This window comes from Eschrichtius robustus, chromosome 7 (genome assembly GCF_028021215.1).
Source record: "Eschrichtius robustus isolate mEscRob2 chromosome 7, mEscRob2.pri, whole genome shotgun sequence".
Taxonomy (NCBI): domain Eukaryota; kingdom Metazoa; phylum Chordata; class Mammalia; order Artiodactyla; family Eschrichtiidae; genus Eschrichtius; species Eschrichtius robustus.
Window position 1 is genome coordinate 16,255,679 of NC_090830.1, and position 25,973 is coordinate 16,281,651.

The 25,973-nt window shown below is 39.1% G+C and overlaps 1 protein-coding gene across 1 annotated transcript in view; it reads left to right on the forward strand.

Moving 5' to 3' along the window:
* Positions 1-25,973, forward strand: part of LOC137767147 (formin-2-like) — a 336,850-nt gene that overhangs the window by 190,915 nt on the left and 119,962 nt on the right. The window contains exon 16 of the mRNA XM_068547882.1: positions 12,092-12,153. Coding sequence (XP_068403983.1) covers positions 12,092-12,153 — 62 coding nt within the window. The remainder of the gene's footprint in view (positions 1-12,091; positions 12,154-25,973) is intronic.

The window sequence follows — 25,973 nt, forward strand, 5'->3', positions numbered from 1 at the left end:
TTCCTACCAATATGGAGTTTTAAAACTTTGCACAATATAAATTTAGCAAATTTGGTTTCTTGCTTTAAGTGTCATTTTATACAAATTCCCTTGTCTGCTTATTGACTCTGTTCCTTAGAGAAATGAAGTTGTGGGGGTTTTTTCACATCTGTGAATTAAGTGAGTAAAAATATTTTAAAGAAAATTATTAATTAGTGGAGTTGCTTGTTCTTGACTGAACCAAACAAAATTTTTATAGAAAAAGCAATCTGGGCTAAGGTTATCAAATAACTGAAGCATATTGTGATTATTGTAAGTCTGGTGGTACATAGAGGTGGAACTTTCTGTGCCTCTCTTTTAGGTACCAGTTGCTCAGAGAGTATGTAGGGAAATACAGGATATCCCCCTAGTGTGGTCCTTCGGGGTGCCTGCTTTCATTCAGACTTACTGTCTAAGCATATTATTTCTTCTCAGTGTCTTTGCTTCCCTGGGTTTCCCTCTACTTTCTAGTGTAGTCTAGCAACGATGAGGGCGTGAGTTCTGGGGCCAGGCTCCCTGGATTCTGTTATGGACTGAATGTTCATGCCCCAACCCATCCCATCCCACCCCCATTCCTGCGTTGAAGTCCTCACCTCAAATGTGATGGTGTTTAGTGGGGACTTTGGGACATAATCAGGTTTAGATGAGGTCAAGAGGGCAGAGCCCCCATGATGGGATTAGCATCCTAATAAGAAGAGGAGGAGAGACCAGGACTCTGTGAGCCAGGAAGAAAATCTGCCCCAGTTCCAGTCTCCAGAACTTTGAGACCTGAATTCCTGTTGTTTAAGCCACCCAGTCAAAGACAGATTTGGATCTCAGCCCTGCCACTGGTTAGGTAAGTAAACCTGGGCAAATGTCTTCATCTCTGTTCCTCACTTTCCTCACTAGTAAAAAGGGCTATTAAATGAGTTATTTCCTGTAAACACGTGCATGCACGTTCACACGCAAACGTACACACACAGATACTCACACACACATTCACACATGCGTGCACATGAGCACACACACACAATCAGTATTAGTTGTCCTCCCCTTCCTGGGATCCTTAGGGGATGAGGTGTGTTTTCAGGCTTTGGGAGTGCTTGAAACTCCAGATTGGCCACCCAGGGAGCTGGGAGGATGTGAAGGTCTTTTTCCTCCTTCGTGGCTCTGGGGGGTTCCACTACAAGCCTTGCCCAGGAGACAGCGGAGGGAGAAGAATGCAGGAGCTATGCCCTGTGGTGGAATTCTCAAGTGAGTGGTAGGAGGGGAGAAATGGGGGCTCAGGTTCAGGGGGCAAGTAACCACGGCAGATTCAATTGTTCTTAGCTTGGGTTTTCCATCAGTATTACTGAAATGCTGAGTTGGTACTGGGCTGTGTCCATTTCTCTTTTCTGAATGGAGACAAATATGAGAATTATGTGTAATAGCAGCTCTTAGAAGTTAAGTGTGGCTGCATCTTTGGCTGGTGCTTTATCTGCAAGGAGAGCAGTTTGTTTGGGTCTTTAAAGGCCGGGGTCTCCTATAACTGTGTGCTTTCTTATTATATTCTCTGTGCTTTGTGTCACCCACATTCCACATGCGTTGCTGGTGGGTCCTGGTGGCAGGGAAGATGGCGGAGGGAAGGATTTAGGCTTTGGTGGTGAAATGAACCTTGGTGATGGACATGAGCAGAATCTAAGCACACAGACAGAAGCTTCTGTTTCCTGCTTTGACATACTATTTTCCTGAAAGGTGAACTAGTTTCTAGCTTTGAGTGTAAAGTATAAGAACACTTAAAAAACCTGGAAATACCCTTTCTGAACTATTGGAACTTTGTAGAAGTTTTGTGGTAACTCTTTCCCCTAGTATTCTGGTAGCCTACTCGTGGGGCAGTTTTTTACCCCACTGCCTGCCACTGAATAATGGTTTTCTTATGAAATTTCTACCAAATAAGTTGTAGATTACAGACTCCAGGTTTCTCTTTTAATAGAATTTCTAATTTCTTTCTTGAAGATGCAAGCTTTTTCACTTGCCTATTAATTACCATAATGTTGACTGAAGAAAAATGCACAGCCTACAAGTCGCAAGTTAAGTTTTATTTGGGAACCTTACTGAGAACTAGAGCCTGGGAAACAGCCTCTCAGATACTCTGAGGAACTGTCCAAAGAGGTAAGGCAGGAGCCGGGGCATATAGGAGTTTTTGCTGGAAAAACAAAACAAAACAAAACACATGTAGTCAAACATGAAAATATTACTGCTAATCACAAAAAACAGACATCTCAAGTTAATGATTATAGTGCTTTCCTGTGTATGGGAAGATGCCAGAGTCTGGGCTCATGGGAATCATTCCTTTGATGTGCGCCTCAGCTCTCTGGGCCAGTGTCCTGTTTTTCTCCACCTGGAGTCCCCTGAGGTGCACCGCTGGGGGCAGCTGCAGTGGCCCATGGCCACATTCATTGTTGACTGGACTGGCTAGCAACATTTTCTGTCCACAATAAGAAAGGCTATTCATAATCCTTTGTTTATTTTTGTAATATTCTCAGAAATTGGGTTCAGTGTGGCCATTGTTGTTTTTTCCCAGTAGGTTTTCTAGTGCCTGGTTTCTTTATGAAACTCAGGTTTACAAGGTTCACTTGGAAATTGCTTCATGCTTCTTTTTTTTTTTTTTTAACATTTAAGTGTTTTCTTCATATGGTGTATGGAATTTTAAGATCCATTTAGTATAGTTATCAAGACATTAAAAATGTAGTCAATGCTGTTGGGTGGCTTAATGAACAGTTTTCATTGAAATGAAGAGTCCCTAAGGGTCAGAAATTTGAGAAGAAAGTGGGTTCCACCCAATGGGCTCCATGACTTTGTCATTGGTGTGACCTTGTCATCGGTGTGACCTTGTCATTGATATGGCCTCGTTGGGGAGAAAAGTGCATGTGAGATACAGACACTTTTATTGAAACCTACTTTCAGAAATTTAATGTCAGAACATGTTTTTAATTGAATTATTTTTAAAAGATTCAAATGATCTCCTTTATTTGCTTATTGGCAATAGAACTTTTTATTTTCTCTTTAGTGGTTGCTTTAGTGTTTATAGCAGTTGTCTTTTTTTCTGATAAACTTTGGTTTTCTTTAAGTTTTTATTGAAATATAGTTGATTTACAATGTTGTGTTAGTTTCAGCTGTACAGCAAAATGATTCAGTTATACATATATATACATTTTTAGGTTCTTTTCCCTTTTAGGTTATTATAAGGTATTGAGTATAGTTCCCTGTGCTGTACAGTAGGACCTTGTTGTTTATCTATTTTATATACAGTGGTGTATATCTGCTAATCCCAAACTCCTAATTTATCCCTCCCCCCCTTCCCCTTTGGTAACCATAAGTTTGTTTTTTATGTCTGTGAGTCTGTTTCTGTTTTGTAAGTTCATTTGTACCATTTTTTCAGATTCCACATATAAATGATATCATATGGTATTTGTCTTTCTCTGTCTGATTTACTTCACTTAGTATGATCATCTCCAGGTTCATCCATGTTGCTGAGAATATGTTCTAATTTAAAATATAAATTCATTACTTAGAGTTTCTTATAAGAAGAAAGACTTCATCATTTTAAGTCACATGTAGATTATTAAATCAAGGTAAAATGAATTATAAGGCTTTCATTACAGGCCCAGCAAAAACCCTTAGGTTGCACTTAGCTTATATTTTATGACGTTGTTCCACAACTGGACTTCTGAATTATACTTTTGTGTGAAGGAGAAACACAGTACCTGGAGCTTTTCTGAAGCAATGAGCTTTGGGTGTGGGTCTTCCTTTCCTTCACTGCACGTACTGTCTGAATTACTATCAAGTCTTGTTTGTGTTTGTTTTTCCTGCCCCTCTGCCCCCAGATGTAAGCTCTGTGAGGCCTGCAGTCCCCTCTGCAGCTCCCTCAGGCACCTCCCCTGTAACCCCAGTCTCTTCTTTACAATCATGGGTGCTGGTTGAAGGCACTGCTGGCCCAAGGCCGCGGGGCCCCAGCTGTGAGCACATAATGAATCACAGCAGCTTTGTGATGGAGAGGTTCCATATGCTAGTCTTTTTGTTGTTGTTGTTTTTGCGAAAATATATCTTTTGCATAATCCATGAGATGGGTGGGGATTTGGACTGTTATTTGGGGGCAAGGGAAAGCCCCTTGGATAACTGGAGTCACGTTTGTATTTTAAAACTGAATTCTATAAAGTCGTTTGTGTCTTGACATGTGCTATTTTAGCCCAAAGAGGTCGCTCTGCAGATGCTGTCTGGTCTTTATCCTTTGAGGTGAGTGAGGGTCTGAGAGTGCTGGGGTGAGCAGAGCAGGAGGATTGGTACTTCAGCCATTTATCATGACCCTGGGCTCATGGGTACCTGGGATTGCATTCCTAGAACCATCAGGTAATGGGGCATGTGGCTTCTTAAGGGAACAGTGAAGATTGTGATTGCAGCTGAGACTGAATTCTTAAGTGTTTAACAAAGTATTTTAGCCACAAGCACTCATTTCCCTATACAGACAGGTTCAGATGGACTCTGTCCCCTTGAAAGGAAGAAACAAACAGAAATGCATGTAAACACTACCAAATGTAAAATAGCTAGCTAGTGGGAAGCAGAAGAATCTTTACGTGGGTTGTGAAATTCAAAGTCTGATTGCTTTTAATGGTTGAATTTTTCATGGAATTATTTATGTACAGAAGCAGGTAAGGAAAGGACTTCAGCAAATTTTTGTGATGGTTGGAAGAGGTCCTGGTCAGTGAGGCAGTAGGTGTGGACGTGGAGAAAGTTTCTAAATTTTAGTGTTATATTGAGAAGCAACTTTTTATTTATTAAAATCACATCAAAGAAATCCTAATGTTGGAAACTCCTCCCATGATTATCAGTTATTTTACTGACCCCTCATTCCTCTGAACAATGAAACATCAAACTAACCCTTACACGCAAATTTATACATTGACAGAGAAAACAGAAAACCTTCATTAACTGAACAAATGACCAAATGTGATTTAACACACACATGAACCAGCCCCTCACATTTTGCACATATTAATTACATGTTGAGTTAAGTAAACCCGAAATTATTCCCAGTGGATCATGATTAATATCATGTATGTTCCTTAGATTTTTCATACATTTAAATATTTTGGAAAAGTAGTCCTGAGACCCAAGTTGTTAGTCAAAACCATCTGTAATACAATGAAAGGAACGACCGTAACATGTCAAGTTCTGGTGTGTAAGCTCTAATCTTCTCAGGAATAGGTTACAAGTTCACAACTGAGTTTTAAAATCCATTAATAGTTTATTATGTGGGATTAGGAAATAAGTTTGTATTATGACATTGCTTGGCGTTTTTGTTGTGACTTAATAGTCAATATTCATAAATATTTCATGTGCCTTGAAAAGAAAGTGTATACTATTTTATTAGAATACAAAGTTCAGTATGTAACTATAAGATAAAACTCTTTTCTGTTTATATATTCTAAATCCTTAGTTGTATTTTTCTTCTTGATCCATTTTGACCAGAGTGGTTTATTAAAGTTACCCATTGTTAGTGTGTCTGTCTGTCTGTCTCTCCTTGTCAATATTTTGTAGTTTCTTTCTTATGAAGGTTGCACCTGTGTTTTGGGGGACATAAATTCATATCTATTATAATTTCATTAGGAATTGTAGCTGTTAGCATTAAAAATATCTTTTTTCATTGTTTTGTTGTTCACATAATGCTCCTGGCCTGAGTCTTAAGTTGTCAAACATCAAGATCATAACCCTTGCCTTTTTGATTTGCATGTGCTGGGCATAATTTCACTTCTCTTCATTTTTTAGCCTTTCTGAATTATTTAGTTATAAATATACATATATTTATTTTTTGATACATTTTTAATTTTCAGTGACTAAACTTCCCCTACCTTAACCTGTGTGCCAATATATAGTTGCTCATGTATAATATAGTAAGGAAGGTATTTAACTGTATGTTTAGGTGAATTATTTTTAAAAGGAAATTTTTTCTCTAAAATCATAATTATAATGTTTGTTTATAGTGTTTGTAAATTCAATCTTTCTGTTCTGGGTTTCTTTCAAAGTCAGATGTACTTGTGTAAATTACACTGAAAAAAGTATGATTATCTGTGTGAAAGTTATTTTGGAGTAAGGAATTTTAAATTTCTGATATGTTCTCTACTTATGGAGCAATATGTACGCTTACATTCGAAGTAAAATTTTGCACTGTTGCTCTTTTACAGCGTGTGTTAGAAAACAGTGTGACTGGCAAATGTGATCCCAGAGTTAGGGTCCGAATCGAGGGAGACTCACTAAGCTCTATTTTATGAGTATAAATGTTTACCTAAGCTGGAAGGTGAAGTCCATTTGGGGCAATAAAGGACCATGGGCAATAAAGGACGTTTTGCAGTGCTGGTTTATGGAAAACATTCAACAGACAGTGGCTGTTTTACACAAAGTGCCATGCATTGTTTGAAACTATTTGGTCATTTATACACTATGCTTAACATAAACACTATCTGGGATGTGCCAGTCTTTTCTTCTTCCTCATTTATCCCACACCCTAGATTTTGTCACCTGCCAAAGTCAAGTAAATCTTTTTTTAAGTAAGTCTACTTTTTTTTTTTTTTATTTGGCCACACCATGTGGCATGTGGGATCTTAGTTCCCCAACCAGGGATCAAACCCACATTCTCTGCAGGAGAAGTGCGGAGTCTTAACCACTGGACCGCCAGGGAAGTCCCCAAGTAAATCTTATCTAAATGGTTGAGATAAGCCCTGAGTCATACCAGTGTGGTCCAGTCAACACATCTCTCCAAAAACAGAAGTGAAATACAGTATCGCTAGATTAAAAGGTCTACAGTGGCAGTCATGTTTGCATTTAAAGATTTTATTCCAGAAACATAGTCTTGATATTCGTCTTCTTCCCCTGCCCATAAAAGCAGATGCCATACTGACTTAGGCAAAAACACTTGCTGACAGTTTAACTTATGCAGCTCTTGTCAGTGAGGCCCACTGACTTAGTCACTTAGGTTGTTAACCTTGTAGAAGCAGGTGTGCTTGAGATGTACCAGTGGTGGATTGGGTGTCAGATTAATTTTTTCCAATAGGAAAGCCTTTCTTTACGTAGCCTAAGTACAAAATCTATAGAATTCTGGCATTTTATTGTCTGCCACCTGGTTAAGCTGCCTGAAAAGAGAGGATTGTATAAATGAATACGATTCCCAAGTTACAGGATGTTATAAAGCTACAATTTTCTTCCTTTCCAGGGCGTACAGCATTTTAATTGCTTGGTAATAAAGTGTAAACTCTTCAAGGACAAGAAGCATGTCTGTCAGGGCTGAGAGGAGTGTCTGGTCCAGACTTAGGACTCTAAGAATATTTGTTCAATGAATGGATGAAAATGTTTTCAAGAAGATACTCTGTTTTCTTCATAGATGAATACAAATGTTTTGTATTGTTTAGGTAATCCAGAATTGCTTCAAGTATTTTTCAAGAGCTTGTGTGTTTCCCAAACCCTAACCCAATGTGTCTTCTGGCTAGTTTCCCGCTGAAGGGTGTGCCTGTGCACCTGTCACCAGGAGCTCAAGCGTGTTTGGTGCTGGGATGTGTAAGGAACGCAAATGTAGTGTTTCCTGTCATCTTATTGTTGTCGGACTCAAGTCCATGTGCCAAACAAACCAAACAAACTGAAATATTGGAGTTTGAGCAGAGAAAGTTTCGGTACAGGGTCAAGCAAGGAGAATGTGTGGTTTGTGCTCAAAAATCTCTGATGTTTTGGGGGGAAGAGTTTCTGTAGGCAAAATCTGGGGGGAGGGCTGCTGGGTGTGTGATCCTCCTCTGATTGTTTGGTGGGGAGATAACCGGGTGGGGCTCCAGGAATCTCCATCATCAGCCTTGTGGTTCCAACCAGTCTGAGGTCCCTGTGCTTGTACTCAGCCTGAAGTCACCATCCTCCACCGGGTGGGGCCCCAGTCCCTATAGAAGAGCTCAGAGATCCGTGTGTGTCAGATTGTTAAGTACATCCCTTGAGGAGGAACTGGGACCCTGCCCCGTCACTGCACTCCTGTTTCCCGACTGTCTTTCCTTTGTTCTCTCACTTTCATTAGTAACTCAGGGAAGGTCTCGGAGGCTGAAGCCTTTCTCCTACAAACAAGAAATGGGGGACACGGAAAGGCTTTTGTACCGGGGAGGGCCCTGCAGGGTCCTGCTTGGTTTCATTTTCAAGTGTGAAATATTCAGATGAAGATGGTCCCAGATGCCTTCCTCTCTCTGAGAAATGTTAGTTTTAATAAATTGTTGGATTTGTTCAGTTAAGCCAAGCAAAGCCAACAAAACTTTAAAAGTTGCTTGACTGCATCTTTAGGAAAGTTTTGTTAAGTCATACATTTGGACAGTTTTTAGAGTAACTCCTGGGTGACCAGATTCTCAGGCAGGTGTCAGCCCATCGTCTTTCCGTATAAAGGGACGCTGCGTGTGACCCTTGGCTCCACTGCCATCATGTGGTACAGCGGCATGCCCGCAGCCGACGTTTCTGTGCTTTACTGAGTTTCAAGTAAAAATTTAGAGATAACGGTTCTAGGCCTTTCTACCAAACTGGTGTTTTTTCTTTCTCTTTTCTTTTTATATCCCCTGGCAGGACAGTTAAAGACAGTGCTAGAAACTCCTGAATGAGTAAACACTGACCATTTTCATCCCCCAAAGATTGCAGATGGGAAGCAGAAGAGGAGACCTCTCCCCCCAAGAAGCAGCTTTCTCTTACCCTGTAGGACTTAGTGCCAGATTCCCTCATCATCACATGGGCCGTTACGCTCGTGGTACTGTGTGAGCGGCACTGATACCCGTGCTGGTATTTGCCTTTTGCTGTCTTGGGTGTTGCTGCCTCTGTGGATTTATGGAACCGATAATGCAAATACGTGGCTTCTAGTGACTCTTTCTTTTTTTTTTTTTTAATAAGAAATTCACGTTCTTTTGTTTATTTATTTATTTATTTATGACTGTGTTGAGTCTTCGTTTCTGTGCGAGGGCTTTCTCTAGTTGTGGCAAGTGGGGACCACTCTTCATCGCAGTGCGCGGGCCTCTCACCATCGCGGCCTCTCTTGTTGCGGGGCACAGGCTCCAGACGCGCAGGCTCAGTAGTTGTGGCTCACGGGCCCAGCTGCTCCGCGGCATGTGGGATCTTCCCAGACCAGGGCTCGAACCCGTGTCCCCTGCATTGGCAGGCAGATTCTCAACCACTGCGCCACCAGGGAAGCCCTAGCGACTCTTTCTTAAGCTTGGCTGTTATGTCTTCTCTCCGAAGGTTCAGTAATGACTTTTGGTTTTTGCACTGTAATCTTTTCAGTTTTCTACTATATGTGGAACACTCTGGCGTAAGCTGATAATACCTAAGACACATCCTTGCTATCACACTCTTCAAAATCTCCTTGGAGGGACAGAGCACATACTCACATACAAAAGAGGGAATATCTGAAATGTATCAGGCGACTTGTATTAAAGGGTAGAATCAAGAGGCTGGGAAGGTCAGGATGAGCTATGGAAGTTAGGGAGTGTTTCAGAGATCACTTAGGCTGGAGCTTTAAAACACTGTTTTCTTAGAGATAGCAGTTTGTCCACATTATCTACACTTTTCAGTTTCTCCTCAGTTCTAGGTGATCATGGGAAACTACTCTAGCCAGAGAGACATAAGGAGACATCTGCTGTGAATAGGCATTACACATGCCTTCTTGTTGCTTCCTTTCTTCCTTCTTCATTTTACCTGGAATGTGAGAGTGATCCGTGGAGCCATGGCTGCCATTTTTCTACTTGAGGAAAAGACCATTAAAAAAATGTTGGCTCTAACCTGTTTGTAGTCACTGAATCAGTACCAACCTATCTCAATTTTGTTTGTCATTATTTACTCAGACATCCTTTTTACAGCTGAAAGCAATTTTTAACCAGTACAGATATATTTAACACTTTTGCCATATGGTCAAGTGACTAGTTGTCAAGAATTGATTCATATTTTAAATATCTCATCACTACATTAAACAAATGGCTGACATCACTCTCTATATTAGCCTAAAATGAGCCAAACTTTTAAGCTGGTGGGGGGGAGGAGAAGGAGGGGAAGGACTAAGTTATAAACAAACATGAATGAATGATATTTCTCCTCATCTAGTCCCTGTGTCTTTCATTTCTCACGTATGAAGCCAATTAAGGCAAAATTATGTGGTAAAGTAGTAGCAGTGTTGCTTTCCATTGAGATTTCCTGTGGATGGTTAAAAAATGACATTTCATGGATTAGGACTTTTTGAGGAATTGCTTAGGACCACGTGATATTTATAAAAATATTCTTTGGCACGTAACATTGCATGAGATAAAATATGAGAAACCTCAGTATATTTACAAGTAACATTTCATGTAGGGAAAACTTGGGGAAATAATACTATGTTTTAAAATAGTAAAGTCAGAGGTTAATCATATCTTTTATGAGTTTTGACTTGAGCATGAATGATTTTATTGTGTTTCTTTTCCTTGTTCTGAAAATGAAACCTTGTGTTAAGTGGATGACTAGCATTTCCTCCATAGTTTCCCGTCAATCTCTCGGTGTATTTCCCAAGGAATATAGAAATACTGGATTATTAGCTAATGAATTCCAAAGTTAGAGAACTTTGGATTCACTCTAAGAGTCTCCTTAAGGGCTAGACTCTGCACGAATATAAAGATTTGTAATCTAAAAATGATAATTCCATGTGTGAAGATGCTATCTTTATTTTAGTTTTATGTATTTTGTTACATTATTTTAGCCATATTACCTCTAGTGAAAATCATTTGTTAATCCCTTTTAATTAGCTTTTGAAATTTAGTCATAGTTGGGCTATGGTTTACTACTTTGAAACATTAAACAGTTTGTGGTATGTTTGCCTTATATGGTCTAAAGAGTAAAAAGTATTTGATTGCAAATCTTAATTCTTAGATTTAAACTTGAGACCTAATTTTTTTGGAGATTGAGATAGTGGAATATTATTAGGCTAGAAGTATTATATTCTAGTTGATATGATATTTTTTGGTGAATCTGGACTCACTTCCCAGCTCCAGACAGAAATGCTAAATTATCTTGGTGAGATTTCTTATCCATCCTGTGTTTCAGTATTGAATTTGGCTTTCTTAATTCTTTCTTGGGATTTTGCCAGAGTCAACTAGAAAATGTGTCATGTACTTTAAGCTTTGAGGAAAAAAGCATTGTGAAATGCCACAATTATCAAAGTAAGTCTAACCACTTTTTAATTATCCACTCTGTGATTTTTCTCCCAGGAATCTTTAATCCCACAACAGCTTCAGTGACTACTTTTGATCAGAGCAAATTCACCTCATTTCCGGCTAATTTTTGCACAACTAATGCAAAATGCTTTCGGTTAACCTACACCTAAATTAAGTAATAAAACACACCAATTCCAAAATTCAATATGTTTCCCAGGCCAAAAAATGCATTTAAGAACATATTTCCAGTTTTTGATAATCCATTCCACTTCTTCCTTGTATAAGCAGGGCAGTTTGTATATTAAAGATGGATTTTTAGGGATGCATCTGTGCCAATCTCAATACCATAATCAAAGAATTATCCCTCGATTATAACAATTTAAAAAGTTGCAACAGGAAATGCACCTGCTGTTTCCATATTAGTCTACCAGTTTAGTGATTAGATTTAACTTTTGTCAAATGTCTTTACATAAATTGGCAGATATGTGCATTTATTGGCGTAAAACCAGGATGTGGCAGTAACATGAGTGATTTGCCCATTTTTCTGGTATTAAGCAGATTTTTAAAATTCATTCAGGTGAGTCATGAAAGAGACAGACTCACAGTTTCTCTGTGACCGTTGGGCCCCCTTCCTGGGATTTTGTATTTGTGGAGCGTGTGAAAGCTTTGACACTTGACACCTGACCCATTGAAATGGCAGCTCGGCCTGGGGGTGGGGGCGCCCGACAAGAGGCTGCCGTGAAGGCAGAGCCCCCATCCTCTGCCTGCGGGTATGAATTGCACTCTGTGGACGGTCACTATTGTTTGAGGTGGTTGGAGCTTTTCACAGCTGGCTTATGGCAATTTATATTCTTTCTTTTGTCTTTTTTGCGCAGCTGTGGTGAACTTGGACAATTCTGTGGTTGACCTGGAGACCCTTCAAGCTCTCTATGAGAATGTGAGTAACAGGGAAATTTTATGTGTGAGGATGTAACAACATATATGTCCAGGCTCGTTGCTTCCATGTCCTCTGAGGAAATTTGTTACGGGGGCACTGAATTTACATAACTATGGGTTTGTGAAAATAATTTCTAGGAAAATATTGAATAAATGTGTGGTCTCATAGTTTTAAAAATTGTGATTCAAACCATGTTGTACATGAGGTCTTTCAGATTCCCTCTTTTGAAATATAATCAATACTTAGGCGGAGGCTAATCTGAGAGGAGTATAGTGTTACGCACTGATGCATTTAACCTTCACATGGAAACTCTCAGTAGCTGCTATTATTACCCATTTTACAGATGAGGAAACTTGGCATGGAGAGTCCACACGTCCTGCCCAAGGTCACAGAGGCCTTGTTGGTGCTGAGCCTGGGATTTAATTCATTCTGACTCTGTTTCTCTGTCTGCCGGAGTTTCATTCACTGAGTGGCAGGACAGCGTGTCTTTCTTCTAGTAGCACTTTCTCTTAAGAAGTTGGCAGGGAAGGGGAGTGAGGAGAATGACCAGGGAGTGGTGCTCTCAGAAGTGCAGTCTGGGCAGGGCTGCATGAAATGGCTGTAGCTGGGGCACAGCATTAAATGACATTGATTCACGTAGTGAGAAAGAGATTCTCTTTTCAGTGTGCTGGATTGTATCTGGGAGAAAGTCTCCGTGTGCCCCTATTTATTTCATTTTGTTTCTGTTCTTGCCTGTGGTCTGGCTGGTATTTAAACCTCTGTGCTCTCTGGGGCCTGGTCTTGGTTGGTCCTGGGCTTTTCTGTGCCCAGTCAAGTAATTTCTGGCTCTGGAGACACGTGTGGTGGGCAGGAGTCAGACCCCCGGCCCTGACCACCCCCTTGAGGAGAATGTGTTCCACCTGCTTGTCCGTTCTTGGATTTGGTACTTTTAAAGCGTGCGTCCATGCGGTGTCCCTTTGAGGCTGGGATTTCTCCTGGCGTGTCACCCAGTCTGTGGGTGATGTAGCGCTGGCTCCTGGTCCCCATCGTGGGTGCAGGCACGTGACTCGATCACGAGGTGGAGAGGGAGGGCATGAGTGTTTTGTTACCTGGTAGTCAGTACATGATGGAAACTGGAAAAAATGGGACCATTTGGAGGTACAGAGAGCTTTCATTTCCCTCGAGTGTTTCCTGCCAGCCCTCTCTCAACCAAGAACCAGGTGGAAGAAAGGAGGAAACACCAGGGAGAGTAATGCCTTCAACAGGTCTTAACGGTGTGACGTCGGTGTGCGTGTAAATGTGTATCTCGTGCACACATTCCATATACTATGTACATGCGTTTATGTAGATACATAATATACATGTCTGTATATTATATGAAGACACATGAACGTTTTATTTTAAGCTGGTATATCCATGTGCAGAAACATATACAGAAAAAGTAGAGAACATTGGGGACAGCTATATTTATGAGGGAAGTTTATTTTGCAGTGATTTCGAGTATTTTATTTGGGAGTTTTTAGCCTTTCAAAGTAAATTACTTTCACAAAATATAAATTTCTGACTCTGGACAAACCAGATAGCTACCCAGAATTTCTTACTGTCATACCCCGTGAAAGGAGAACCAGTACCGTATGGCACTGGTTACACTTCTGGTTTTCTTTATATTGTTGATGTCTTTAAATTTGATGGTTCAGACTTCCACTGTGTCAGGAAAACAATCACTTTTTGGAGGGAGTGGTTCACGGTGATACTAGTTTCGGTACGAATGGGCTGGATTGTTTTGATCACCATCTTCAGTAGAGGAACTTAAAGCACCCATTACGAATAACAGGTAATTGTATATGCCTTGTATACAGACAGAACTCATGCTAATTCCTGAGTAACATCCATTAAAATACAGGCCCAAAGAAGGCAGAACTATTTCTTTTGTCCATGACAACGTCCCCGGCACTTAGATTTAGGTAGTATTGGGCACTTAGGAAGTATTCAGTAAACATTAAATGAATATATATATGAATTGATGAGTGGGATCTGCTGGTAGGCTTGGTTCTAAGACCTCTTTGGACTTTCTGTTATATGGTTTTCAAATACTTTTTGCCTCTTCAGACTGATTGATAGGATCATGAGTAAGGTTCCTTATTGAACATGTTTGTTCTATTTTTACTTCTTTGTGATAACAGGACTACATGTGCAAAGTAATGAGTGATTCTTCTTAGGAGGGTGTAGTAGCTCACTGTAACCTGCTCTACACAAAAAGTGGTGAGAAGCGGAATGTTTGAAACTTTGAAAAGGGTAAATGAGAGTTTAAAATTTTTACCTATTTTTAGAATTCTGGGTCATTAAGGATAGACTCCCAGGGACCTATTGGCATATAAGGGTCTTCAGTTTTCTAGAGATGAAGACTGAGACATATCTGTTACATTCTGACTGACAGAAAACAGTGGTGGATGAAGGCTTCTCCAGTTAGGTGATGAATGTGCTTCTAGCAAACCAAGGAGCTCCCCCTAAATTAAGAGAAAATTGAGATACATATTCCCTAGTAGTGAAAAATGCATTTGTTCAAATCCCTTCATTCCAGTTGTTTAAGTTCCTAAAAGATCATTTAAAAATCAGGGTATCTGATTCTTAGATTAGTAATAATTCAATGTTTATTATACACCAAGCACTGATCTAAGTGCCTTATATTTAATCCTCCAAGTGCCTTACCCCCGACTTAGGAGGAAGAAGTACTGTTGTTAGAAAAGTAGGAACTGACCCAGAGAAGTTGTCAGCTCAGCACTGGGGGTGACCCTGGTCCCCTCCTGATGACTGTGCTCTGAGGCACAGAATTTCCTGACTCTCAGGGAGAACTGGACAGGACCTTCCAGGAGGAGCAAAGGCACACCATGTGATGGAGGGAACTCGGGCGAAAAGTCAGAGGAACATGGCCCAGGTTCCAGCACCACAAGCTCATGGACACCTCCAGTGACTTATTGATGCTTCCTCAGCTTCAATTTCCTCATTTTTAAATAGTGTTTCTAATAATTCATAAGGAGAACATCAACTTTTTGTCACCATCAAATGGATGTAAAAAGAAGTTTCTAGGGCATTCAACACTATTATTTTTTTAAATAAAAATAAATGTGGGCATAGAACTTAAAATATCTAAGATTGTCAAACAACAAATAACTGTCTCTAAGGCTGGTAGGATTGAAGGTAACAAAGGTTGTGCACCATGTAAATTAAATTAAAACTGGACCTTCCCCTCAAGGGTCTGAAGATTTTGCCGAACGAAGCAGAGTAAATACCCGTGTGTTTATAGGCAACATGAATTAACAGGGAATACATTTTTAAAACTTTTGTCAAATTTAGAATGATACCACTTTATTTACAATCATCATTTAAAAATTTGAATTTTTTTCTTTTGAAACAGTCTCAGAGGTACAATAAAGTTGCAGGTACACTATGAAGAACAATTCTTCTGTATCATTTGCAAATAAATTGTCAACATTATGCTTGATAGTCTGTTAATACTTTAGTGTGTATTTCCTACAATGTAGCACACACTTAACCACAATTCAACCAGCACCATCATGAAATTGACATTGATATACTGCTGTCATCTAACCCTCAGATTCCAGTGCTTTGCTTGTTGTTCCAATAATGTCCTTTGTAGGTAGGACATCCTTGGAGTCTTATTGTGCTTTATATCTTCTTTTCCTTGGGCACTTGCCTCTTTTTAATTTATATTATTGTTATGTGTGCATATGTCTTATCCTTCAACTTAACTATAAATTCCTTATCAGTAGGATTTTCATATTCCATGTTTAGCATTATGGCTTATATATAATATTCATAATAATTACTAATTAATTAAAGAATGACCTGAAAATTGTACTATTTTTGCTCTTAGTGTGGTTTTATCAATGAAAGAGATTAAAATGGTGACTATCACTATTTCAAATGCTGTACTTTTTAGAAAGATCACTGTTAAAAGTAATGTTGCTTTCTTTTTTTTTTTTTTTTAAGGTTAAAGCAGGTTTATTTAGAGAGATACACATTCCAAAGACAGAATGTGGTCTGTCTCAGAAAGTGAGAGTGGCCTCACATACACCTTTAAATAGAGTACATTATTCCATGTATATATATCAATTACATCAAGTTTGCTAATCATGTATTTAAAGTCTCTGTCGTTACTGATATTTTTTATTAGCAGTTGGGGAAGGTTTGTTAGAGTCTCACATTACAAATACGGATTCTTCAAGTCTACATTTAGTCAAATTTGGCTCTATATTTTGTGAAGTTTGACTATTAGACAAATAGAGATTTAGGATTCATATCTTCCTGTTGGATTGACAGCTCAATCATGATGGATTCATATCTTCCTGTTGGATTGAAAGCTTAATCATGATGATGCATTTTGTCTTCATCTCTAATGCTTATAGCCTTAAAGTGTCTGAGTAGTATAGCTATATCATCTTTCGTTTTATGCAAACGTTTGTTTCTATAATATAACATTACTTCCCTTATATGTTTTATTTGGGTTTAATCATTTTTGTTTCCTATTTAAAACATTACCATATATTAGCTTGTGTCTTATCCATTTAACTATTAAAGATTGTTCCCTTAGAGATTAAAATCATTCCTGATTTATCACAGTCTTACACAAATAATTCTTAATCACTTCATTAATAATACCAGAATATTTCACATTCCTATTTCTACACGAATGATAGAACCTAAGAATACTTTAGCACTACGTATTTCTTTCACCTTTGACTTTTATTGTCATACTGCTTGATTCTACATATATTGCAAATACCCCCAATTTTTTTTTAACATCTTTATTGGAGAATAATTGCTTTACAATGGTGTGTTAGTTTCTGCTTTATAACAAAGTGAATCAGCTATACATATATTTATAACTCCTCCCTCTTGCTTCTCTCTCCCACCCTCCCTATCCCACCCCTCTAGGTGGTCACAAAGCACCAAGCTGATCTCCCTGTGCTTTGCGGCTGCTTCCCACTTGCTATCTATTTTATATTTGGTAGTATTTATAAGTCCATGCCACTCTCTCACTTCGTCCCAGCTTACCCTTCCCCCTACCCGTATCCTCAAGTGCATTCTCTAGGTCTGCATCTTTATTCCTGTCCTGCCTTTAGGTTCTTCAGAACCATTCTTTTTTTTTTTTTTTTTTTTTACATTCCATATATATGTGTTAACATATGGTATTTGTTTTTCTCTTTCTGATTTACCTCACTCTGTATGACAGACTCTAGGTCCATCCACCTCACTACAAAAAACTCAATTTAATTTCTTTTTGTGGCTGAGTAATATTCCATTGTATATATGTGCCACATCTTCTTTATCCATTCATCTGTCGCTGTGAACTTAGGTTGCTTCCATGTCCTGGCTATTGTAAATAGAGCTGCAATGAACATTGTGGTACATGACTCTTTTAGAACTATGGTTTTCTCAGGGTATATGCCCAGTAGTGGGATTGCTGTGTCGTATGGTAGTTCTATTTTAAGATTTTTTAAGGAACCTCCATACTGTTCTTCATAGTGGCTGTATCAATTTATATTCCCACCAACAGTGCAAGAGGGTTCCCTTTTCTCCACATCCTCTCCAGCATTTATTGTTTGTAGATTTTTTGATGATGACCATTCTGACTGGTGTGAGGTGATACCTCATTGTAGATTTGATTTGCATTTCTCTAATGATTAGTGATGTTGAGCATTCTTTCATGTGTTTGCTGGCAATCTGTATATCTTCTTTGGAAAAATGTCTATTTAGGTCTTCTGCCCATTTTTGGATTGGGTTGTTTGTTTTTTTGATATTGAGCTGCATGAGCTGCTTGTAAATTTTAGAGGTTAATATTTTGTCCGTTGCTTCGTTTGTATATATTTTCTCCCATTCTGAGGGTTGTCTTTGCGTCTTCTTTATGGTCTCCTTTGCTGTGCAAAAGCTTTTAAGTTTCATTAGGTCCCATTTGTTTATTTTTGTTTTAATTTCCATTTCTCTAGGAGGTGGGTCAAAAAGGATCGTGCTGTGATTTATGTCATGGAGTGTTCTGCCTATGTTTTCCTCTAAGAGTTTTATAGTGTCTGGCCTTACATTTAGGTCATTAATCCATTTTGAGTTTATATCTGTGTATGGTGTTAGGGAGTGTTCTAATTTCATTCTGTTACATGTAGCTGTCCAGTTTTCCCAGCACCATATATTGAAGAGGCTGTCTTTTCTCCATTGTATATTCTTGCCTCCTTTATCAAAAATAAGGTGACCATATGTGCATGGGTTTATCTCTGGGCCTTCTATCCTGTTCTATTGATGTATATTTCTGTTTTTGTGCCAGTACCATACTGTCTTGATTACTGTAGTTTTGTAGTAAAGTCTGAAGTCAGGGAGCCTGATTCCTCCAGCTCTGTTTTTCTTTCTCAAGATTGCATTGGCTAATCGGGGTCTTTTGTGATTCTATACAAATTGTGAAATTTTTTGTTCTGGTTCTGTGAAAAATGCCAGTGGTAGTTTGATAGGGATTGCACTGAATCTGTAGATGATTGCTTTGGGTAGTATAGTCATTTTCACAATGTTGATTCTTCCAGTCAAAGAACATGGTATATCTCTCCATCTATTTGTATCATCTTTAATTTCTTTCATCAGTGTCTTATAGTTTTCTGCATACAGGTCTTTTGTCTCCTTAGGTAGGTATATTCCTAGGTATTTTATTCTTTTTGTTGCAATGGTAAATGGGAGTGTTTCCTTAATTTCTCTTTCAGATTTTTCATCATTAGTGTATACGAATGGAAGAGATTTCTGTGCATTAATTTTGTATCCTGCTACTTTACCAAATTCGTTGATTAGCTCTAGCAGTTTTCTGGTAGCATCTTTAGGATTCTCTCTGTATAGTATCATGTCATCTCTAAAGAGTGACAGCTTTACTTCTTCTTTTCTGATTTGGATTCCTCTTATTTCTTTTTCTTCTCTGATTGCTGGGGCTAAAACTTCCAAAACTATGTTGAATAATAGTGGTGAGAGTGGGCAGCCTTGTCTTGTTCCTGATCTTAGTGGAAATGGTTTCAGTTTCTCACCATTGAGAATGATGTTGGCTGTGGGTTTGTCATATATGGCCTTTATTATGTTGAGGTAAGCTCCCTCTATGCCTACTTTCTGGAGGGTTTTTATCATAAATCGGTGTTGAATTTTGTCAAAAGCTTTTTCTGCATCTATTGAGATGATCATATGGTTTTTCTCCTTCGATTTGTTAATATGGTTTATCACATTGATTGATTTGTGTATATTGAAGAATCCTTGCATTCGTGGAATAAACCCCACTTGATCATGGTGTATGATCCTTTTAATGTGTTGTTGGATTCTGTTAGCTAGTATTTTGAGGATTTTTGCACCTATGTTCATCAGTGATATTGGCCTGTAGTTTTCTTTGATGGTGGCCTAGTAGAATGAGTTTGGGAGTGTTCCTCTCTCAGCTGTATTTTGGAAGAGTTTGGGAAGGATAGGTGTTAGCTCTTCTCTAAATGTTTGATAGAATTCACCTGTGAAGCCGTCTGGTCCTGGACTTATTTTTGTTGGAAGTTTTTTAATCACAGTCTCAATTTCAGTGCTTGTGCTTGGTCTGTTTATATTTTCTGTTTCTTCCTGGTTCCGTCTCAGAAGGTTGTGCTTTTCAAAGAATTTCTCCATTTCTTCCAGGTTGTCCACTTTGTTGGCATATAGTTGCTTGTAGGAATCTCTCATGATCCTTTGTATTTCTGCAGTGTCCATTGTTACTTCTTTTTCATTTCTAGTTCTATTGATTTGAGTCTTCTCCCTTTTTTCTTGGTGAGTCTGGCTAATGGTTTGTCAATTTTGTTTATCTTCTCAAGGAACCAGCTTTTAGTTTTATTGATCTTTGCTATTGTTTCCTTAATTTCTTTTTCTTTTATTTCTTCTCTGATCTTTATGATTTATTTCCTTCTGCTAACTTTGGGGATTTTTTGTTCTTCTTTCTCTAATTGCTTTGGGTATAAGGTTATGTTCTTTATTTGAGATGTTTCTTGTTTCTTGAGGTAGTATTGTATTGTTATAAACTTCCCTCTTAGAACTGCTTTTGCTGCATCCCATAAGTTTTGGGTCGCCGTGTTTTCATTGTCATTTTTTTCTAGGTATTTTTTGATTTCCTCTCTGATTTCTTCAGTGATCTCTTGGTTATTTAGTTGTGTATTGTTTAGCCTCCATGTGTTTGTATTTTTTACAGATATTTTCCTGTAATTGATATCTAGTCTAATAGCGTTGTGGTCAGAAAAGATACTTGATAAGATTTCAATTTTCTTAAATTTACCAAGGCTTGATTTGTGACCCAAGATATGATCTATCCTGAAGAATGTTCCATGAGGACTTGAGAAGAAAGTGTATTCTGTTGTTTTTGGATGGAATGTCCTATAAATATCAATTAAGTCCATCTTGTTTAATGTATCATTTACAGCTTGTGTTTCCTTATTTATTTTCATTTTGGACGATCTGTCCATTGGTGAAATTGAGGTGTCAAAGTCACCTACTATGATTATGTTAGTGCTGATTTCTCCTTTTATGGCTGTTAGCATTTGCCTTATGTATTGAGGTGCTCCTATGTTGGGTGCATAAACGTTTACAGTTGTTATAAATTGTATATATTTATAAAATTTATAAATATTGCTCCCTTGATCATTATGTAGTGTCCTTCTTTGTCTCTTGTAATAGTCTTTATTTTAAATTCTATTTTTTCTGATATAAGAATTGCTACTCCAGCTCTCTTTTGATTTCCATTTGCATGGAATATCTTTTTCCAGCCCCTCACTTTCAGTCTGTATGTGTCCATAAGTCTGAAGTGGTTCTCTTTTAGACAGGATATATACTGGTCTTGTTTTTGTATCCATTCAACCAGTCTCTGTCTTTTGGTTGGAGCATTTAATCCATTTACATTTAAGGTAGTTATTGATATGTATATTCCTTTTACCATTTTCTTAATTGTTTTGGGCTTGTTATTGTAGGTCTTTCCCTTCTCTTGTGTGTCCTGCCTAGAGAAGTTCCTTTAGCATTGTTGTAAAGCTGGTTTGGGTGGTGCTGAATTCTCTTAACTTTTGCTTGTCTGTAAAGGTTTTAATTGTTCCATCAAATCTGAATGAGATCTGTGCTGGGTAATCTTGGTTGTAGGTTTTTCCCTTTCATCTCTTTAAATATATCCTGCCACTCCCTTCTGGCTTGCAGAGTTTCTGCTGAAGATCAGCTGTTAACCTTATGGGGATTCCCTTGTATGTTATTTGTTGTTTTTCCCTTCCTGCTTTTAATATTTTTTCTTTGTATTTAATTTTTGATAGTTTAGTATGTGTCTTGGCGTTTTTCTCCTTGGATTTATCCTGTATGGGACTCTCTGTTTTCTGGACTTGATTAACTATCTTCTTTCCCATATTAGGGAAGTTTTCAACTATAATCTCTTCAAGTATTTTCTCAGTCCCTTTCTATTTCTTTTCTTCTTCTGGGACCCCTATAATTCGAATGTTGGTGCATTTAATGTTGTCCCAAAGATCTCTGAGACTGTCCTCAATTCTTTTCATTCTTTTTTCTTTATTCTGCTCTGCAGTAGTTATTTCTACTATTTTATCTTCCAGGTCACGTATCCATTCTTCTGCCTCAGTTATTCTGCTATTGATTCCTTCTAGAGAATTTTTAATTTCATTTATTGTGTTGTTCTTCACTGTTTGTTTGGTTTTTATTTCTTCTACGTCCTTGTTAAACGTTTCTTGAATTTTCTCCATTCTATTTCCAAGATTTTGGATCATCTTTACTCTCACTACTCTTCATTCTTTTTCAGGTAGACTGCCTATTTCATCTTCATTTGTTTGGTCTGGTGGGTTTTTACCTTGCTCCTTCATCTGGTGTGTATTTCTCTGTTTGCTTAACTTACTGTGTTTGGGATCTCCGTTTTGCAGGCTGCAGGTTCATAGTTCCCATTGTTTTTGGTGTCTGCTCCCAGTGGCTAAGGTTGGTTCAGTCGGTTGTGTAGGCTTCCTGGTGGAGGGGACTGGTGCCTGTGTTCTGGTGGTCTGGATACAGACTGTGAGAAAGAGGAATGAAGGGGGATCCCAAGGAATTTGGCCTGGGCAATAGAGTTGCCATTCAGGGATACATCGAAGTGGTTTGGTGAAGGGGGAAATAAAAAACATGTCTTGGTCCTGTTAGGTTTGAGTTGTCTACTCATTCATTCAAATGGATATAGGAGTTAGTTGCTTCAGGGCAGAAAGTGGGTTGTCAGGCCCTGGGGTTGGCCGTGCTATCAGTGGGGGTCCAATCAGGGGATAGAAGCCTCAGGGTAAAGTAAACAAGGAAACTTATTATAATGAATGGTTAACCTGTGCTTGGAGAGTAGAAGGATGTGAAGATGGCTCTAGGACCCAAGCGAGGAGAGACTTGGAGGGATACCTTCTCCCTGGACTAGGTGTGTCTGCAGTGCCCTGGTTTGCCCAGACCACAGCTTGTCCCCATTCTCTGGGCGAGTGGAAAACAAACTTAGGGCAGCAGGTGAGCCACAGCTTGTGGCCAGGCATGCCGGCATCAGGATGCCCCATGGGCAGAGCCCAGAGCCTGCCGCGTCCATGCTGAGAGAGCCCAGGAAACAGAGCTCAGGGCCCAGGTGAGCCGTGGCTGGTGCAGGTGCGCAGTGCCTCGTGTCCACATGGGGAATGAAGAGGTCACGGGGCCTCGGTCAGGACTGCAAAGTTCCAAGGGGCTCTGTGTGCTCTGGTTTATAGCTGCAGTCATGGCCGGCCAGAGGACCCCCAACCCATGTCCTCATACACCCACACAGTGGATCACCTGTGCAGCGGGCGGGGAGGAAAAGGCCAACACCCACACACCAGAAGCCCCCTTTCCTCCTGCCGTGTGCCTCCAGCACCCCCTACTGATAAAGCATAACATTGTGTTTACCACGGTGAAGGGCACGTGCTGAGGCCCGTCCACTATGTCAATGGAGTCAGTGGGGTAAGCTGAGGGCCCAGAGCCAATAGCTGGTGTGGACAGTAGGGAGGTTTGTTCTTATTTAGCATGTAATTCCCAGATCACGTGTCACTCCATAGGACATGAGTCTTGCTCATATGAAAGTGCCTCTGGAAGGAAAAACTGATGTGTGCACTTGGGTCTGGCTTGGGGCCTCCTTGGAAATCTTTCAAACCTTTATTGTGTTGATATAACTGTAATTACTCATTTCAGGTCTGAAATCTTGTTTGAAAGGTATCTAAATAGAGTCTTAATTTTGCCTTAATAGTTTAATAATGGTATTCAAAGGGATATTTAAGTTTTATCAAGAAAAAATAGACTACTGTCTATTTAATTAATAACAAAATATATTAAATATATGAGGAGTAAACTTTTTATTACCAATTACTTTACTTTTTATTTTTTTCCTTTTTGTTTTTTATTGATGTATAGTTGAGATATTTGTTTCAGGTGTACAAAGGAACACTCTTACTTGGCATTCCACTGCTTATCCTTGAGAACAGTAAACATAGGCAGCCTGAATCCTTTGCTATAAATACATGCTTGCTTTTTCCAGATGCTTCTGTGTCATTGGACCGTGTAACTTCTGTGAAAGAGATGGATGCTCTTGTTACATGGCCTTGTTTAGAATATAATCTTTGTTCTCCCTGGTGGCATATGGTTGGCAGGGAGCTTTCTCTTCCAGATGTCAGTGAATTTGGGGCAGTCTCCAAATCTAACCACAACATAAATTCAAAACCCACAAACCTGGGCTTCCCTGGTGACGCAGTGGTTAAGAATCTGCCTGCCAATGCAGGGGACACGGGTTCGAGCCCTGGTACAGGACGATCCCATATGCTGTGAAACAACTAAGCCCATGCACCACAACTATGGAGCCTACGCTCTAGAGCCGGTGAGCCACAACTCCTGAGCCCATGTTCCTAGAGCCCATGCTCGGTAACAAGAGAAGCCACCACAATGAGAAGCCTGCACACTACAACAAGGAGTAGCCCCCGCTCGCTGCATCTAGAGAAAGCCCATGTGCAGCAAAGAAGACCCAACACAGCCAAAAATAAATGTAAATAAAATAAATAAATTTATTTAAAAAACCCCAAAAAACCAAAAAAGCAATCCTGATGGCGCAATACCTGTTTCCTGAGGAATTAAAACCTAGTGAATCAAGACAGCCTCTTCAATAAGTGGTGCTGGGAAAACTGGACAGCTACATGTAAAAGAATGAAATTAGGACACTCACTAACATCATACACATAAATAAACTCATAATGGATTAAAGACTGAAATGTTAGACCACACACTATAAAGCTCTCAGAGGAAAACATAAGCAGAACACTCTATGACATAAATTACAGCAAGATCCTTTTTAACCCATCTCCTAGAGAAATGGAAATAAAAACAAATATAAACAAATGGGACCTAATGAAACTTAAAAGCTTTTGCACAGCAAAGGAAACCAAAAACAGAACGAAAAGACAACCCTCAGAATGGGAGAAAATATTTGCAAATGAAGCAACAGACAAAGGATTAATCTCCAAAATATACAAGCAACACATGCAGCTCAATATCAAATAAGCAAACAACCCAATCCAAAAATGGGCAGAAGACCTAAATAGACATTTCTGCAAAGAAGATATTCAGATTGCCAACAGACACATGAAAGAAAGCTCAACATCACTAATCATTAGAGAAATGCAAATCAAAATTACAATGAGATATCACCTGACACCAGTCAGAATGGCCATCATCAAAAAATCTACAAACAATAAATGCTGAAGAGGGTGTGGAGAAAAGGGAACCCTCTTGCACTGTTGGTGGAAATATAAATTGATACTGCTACTATGGAGAACAGTATAGAGTTTCCTTAAAAAACTAAAAATAGAACTACCATATGACCCAGCCATCCCACTACTGGGCATATACCCTGAGAAAACAGTAATTCAAAGAGAGTCATGTACCACAATATTCATTGCAGCTCTATTTACAATAGCCAGGACATGGAAGCATCTTAAGTGTCCATTGACAGATGAATGGATAAAGAAGAGGTGGCACATATATACAATGGAATATTACTCAGCCAAAAAAGAAATGAAATTGAGTTATGTGTAATGAGGTGGATGGACCTCGAGTCTGTCATACAGAGTGAAGTAAGTCAGAAAGAGAAAAACAAATACTGTATGCTAACACGTATATATGGAATCTAAAAAAAAAAAAAAAGGTTCTGAAGAACCTAAGGGCAGGACAGGAATAAAAATGCAGATGTAGAGAATGGACTTGAGGACACGGGGAGGAGGAAGGGTAAGCTGGGACGAAGTGAGAGAGTGGCAAGGACATATGTACATTACCAAATGTAAAATAGATAGCTAGTGGGAAGCAGCCGCATAGCACAGGGAGATCAGCTTGGTGCTTTGCGGCCCCCTGGAGGGGTAGAATAGGGAGGGTGGGAGGGAGACGCAAGAAGGAGGAGATATGGGGATATATGTATACGTATAGCTGATTCACTTTGTTATAAAGCAGAAACTAACACACCTTTGTAAAGCAATTATACTCCAATAAAGATGTTAAAAAAACCCAAAACATCTAGTGAATCCCCAGAGATACTAAATACAGTATATCCCATGGAGTTTTTAAAAGCAAAAATCTTTACAGTTAACTTTGGGTTTTTTACTACCATTGAGTTCTGAGGGTAAAATATCTTCAAAAGCAGTATGTAATATTTACAGTTGGTTAAATGTATCTGTTGATTCTGATTCCTAGTGAACACTCCTCAGATGGCCTGGAGAGAAGTGATGGATGGGGATTGTGGGGATGGAGGAGAAGTTGAGGTAGATTCCTTA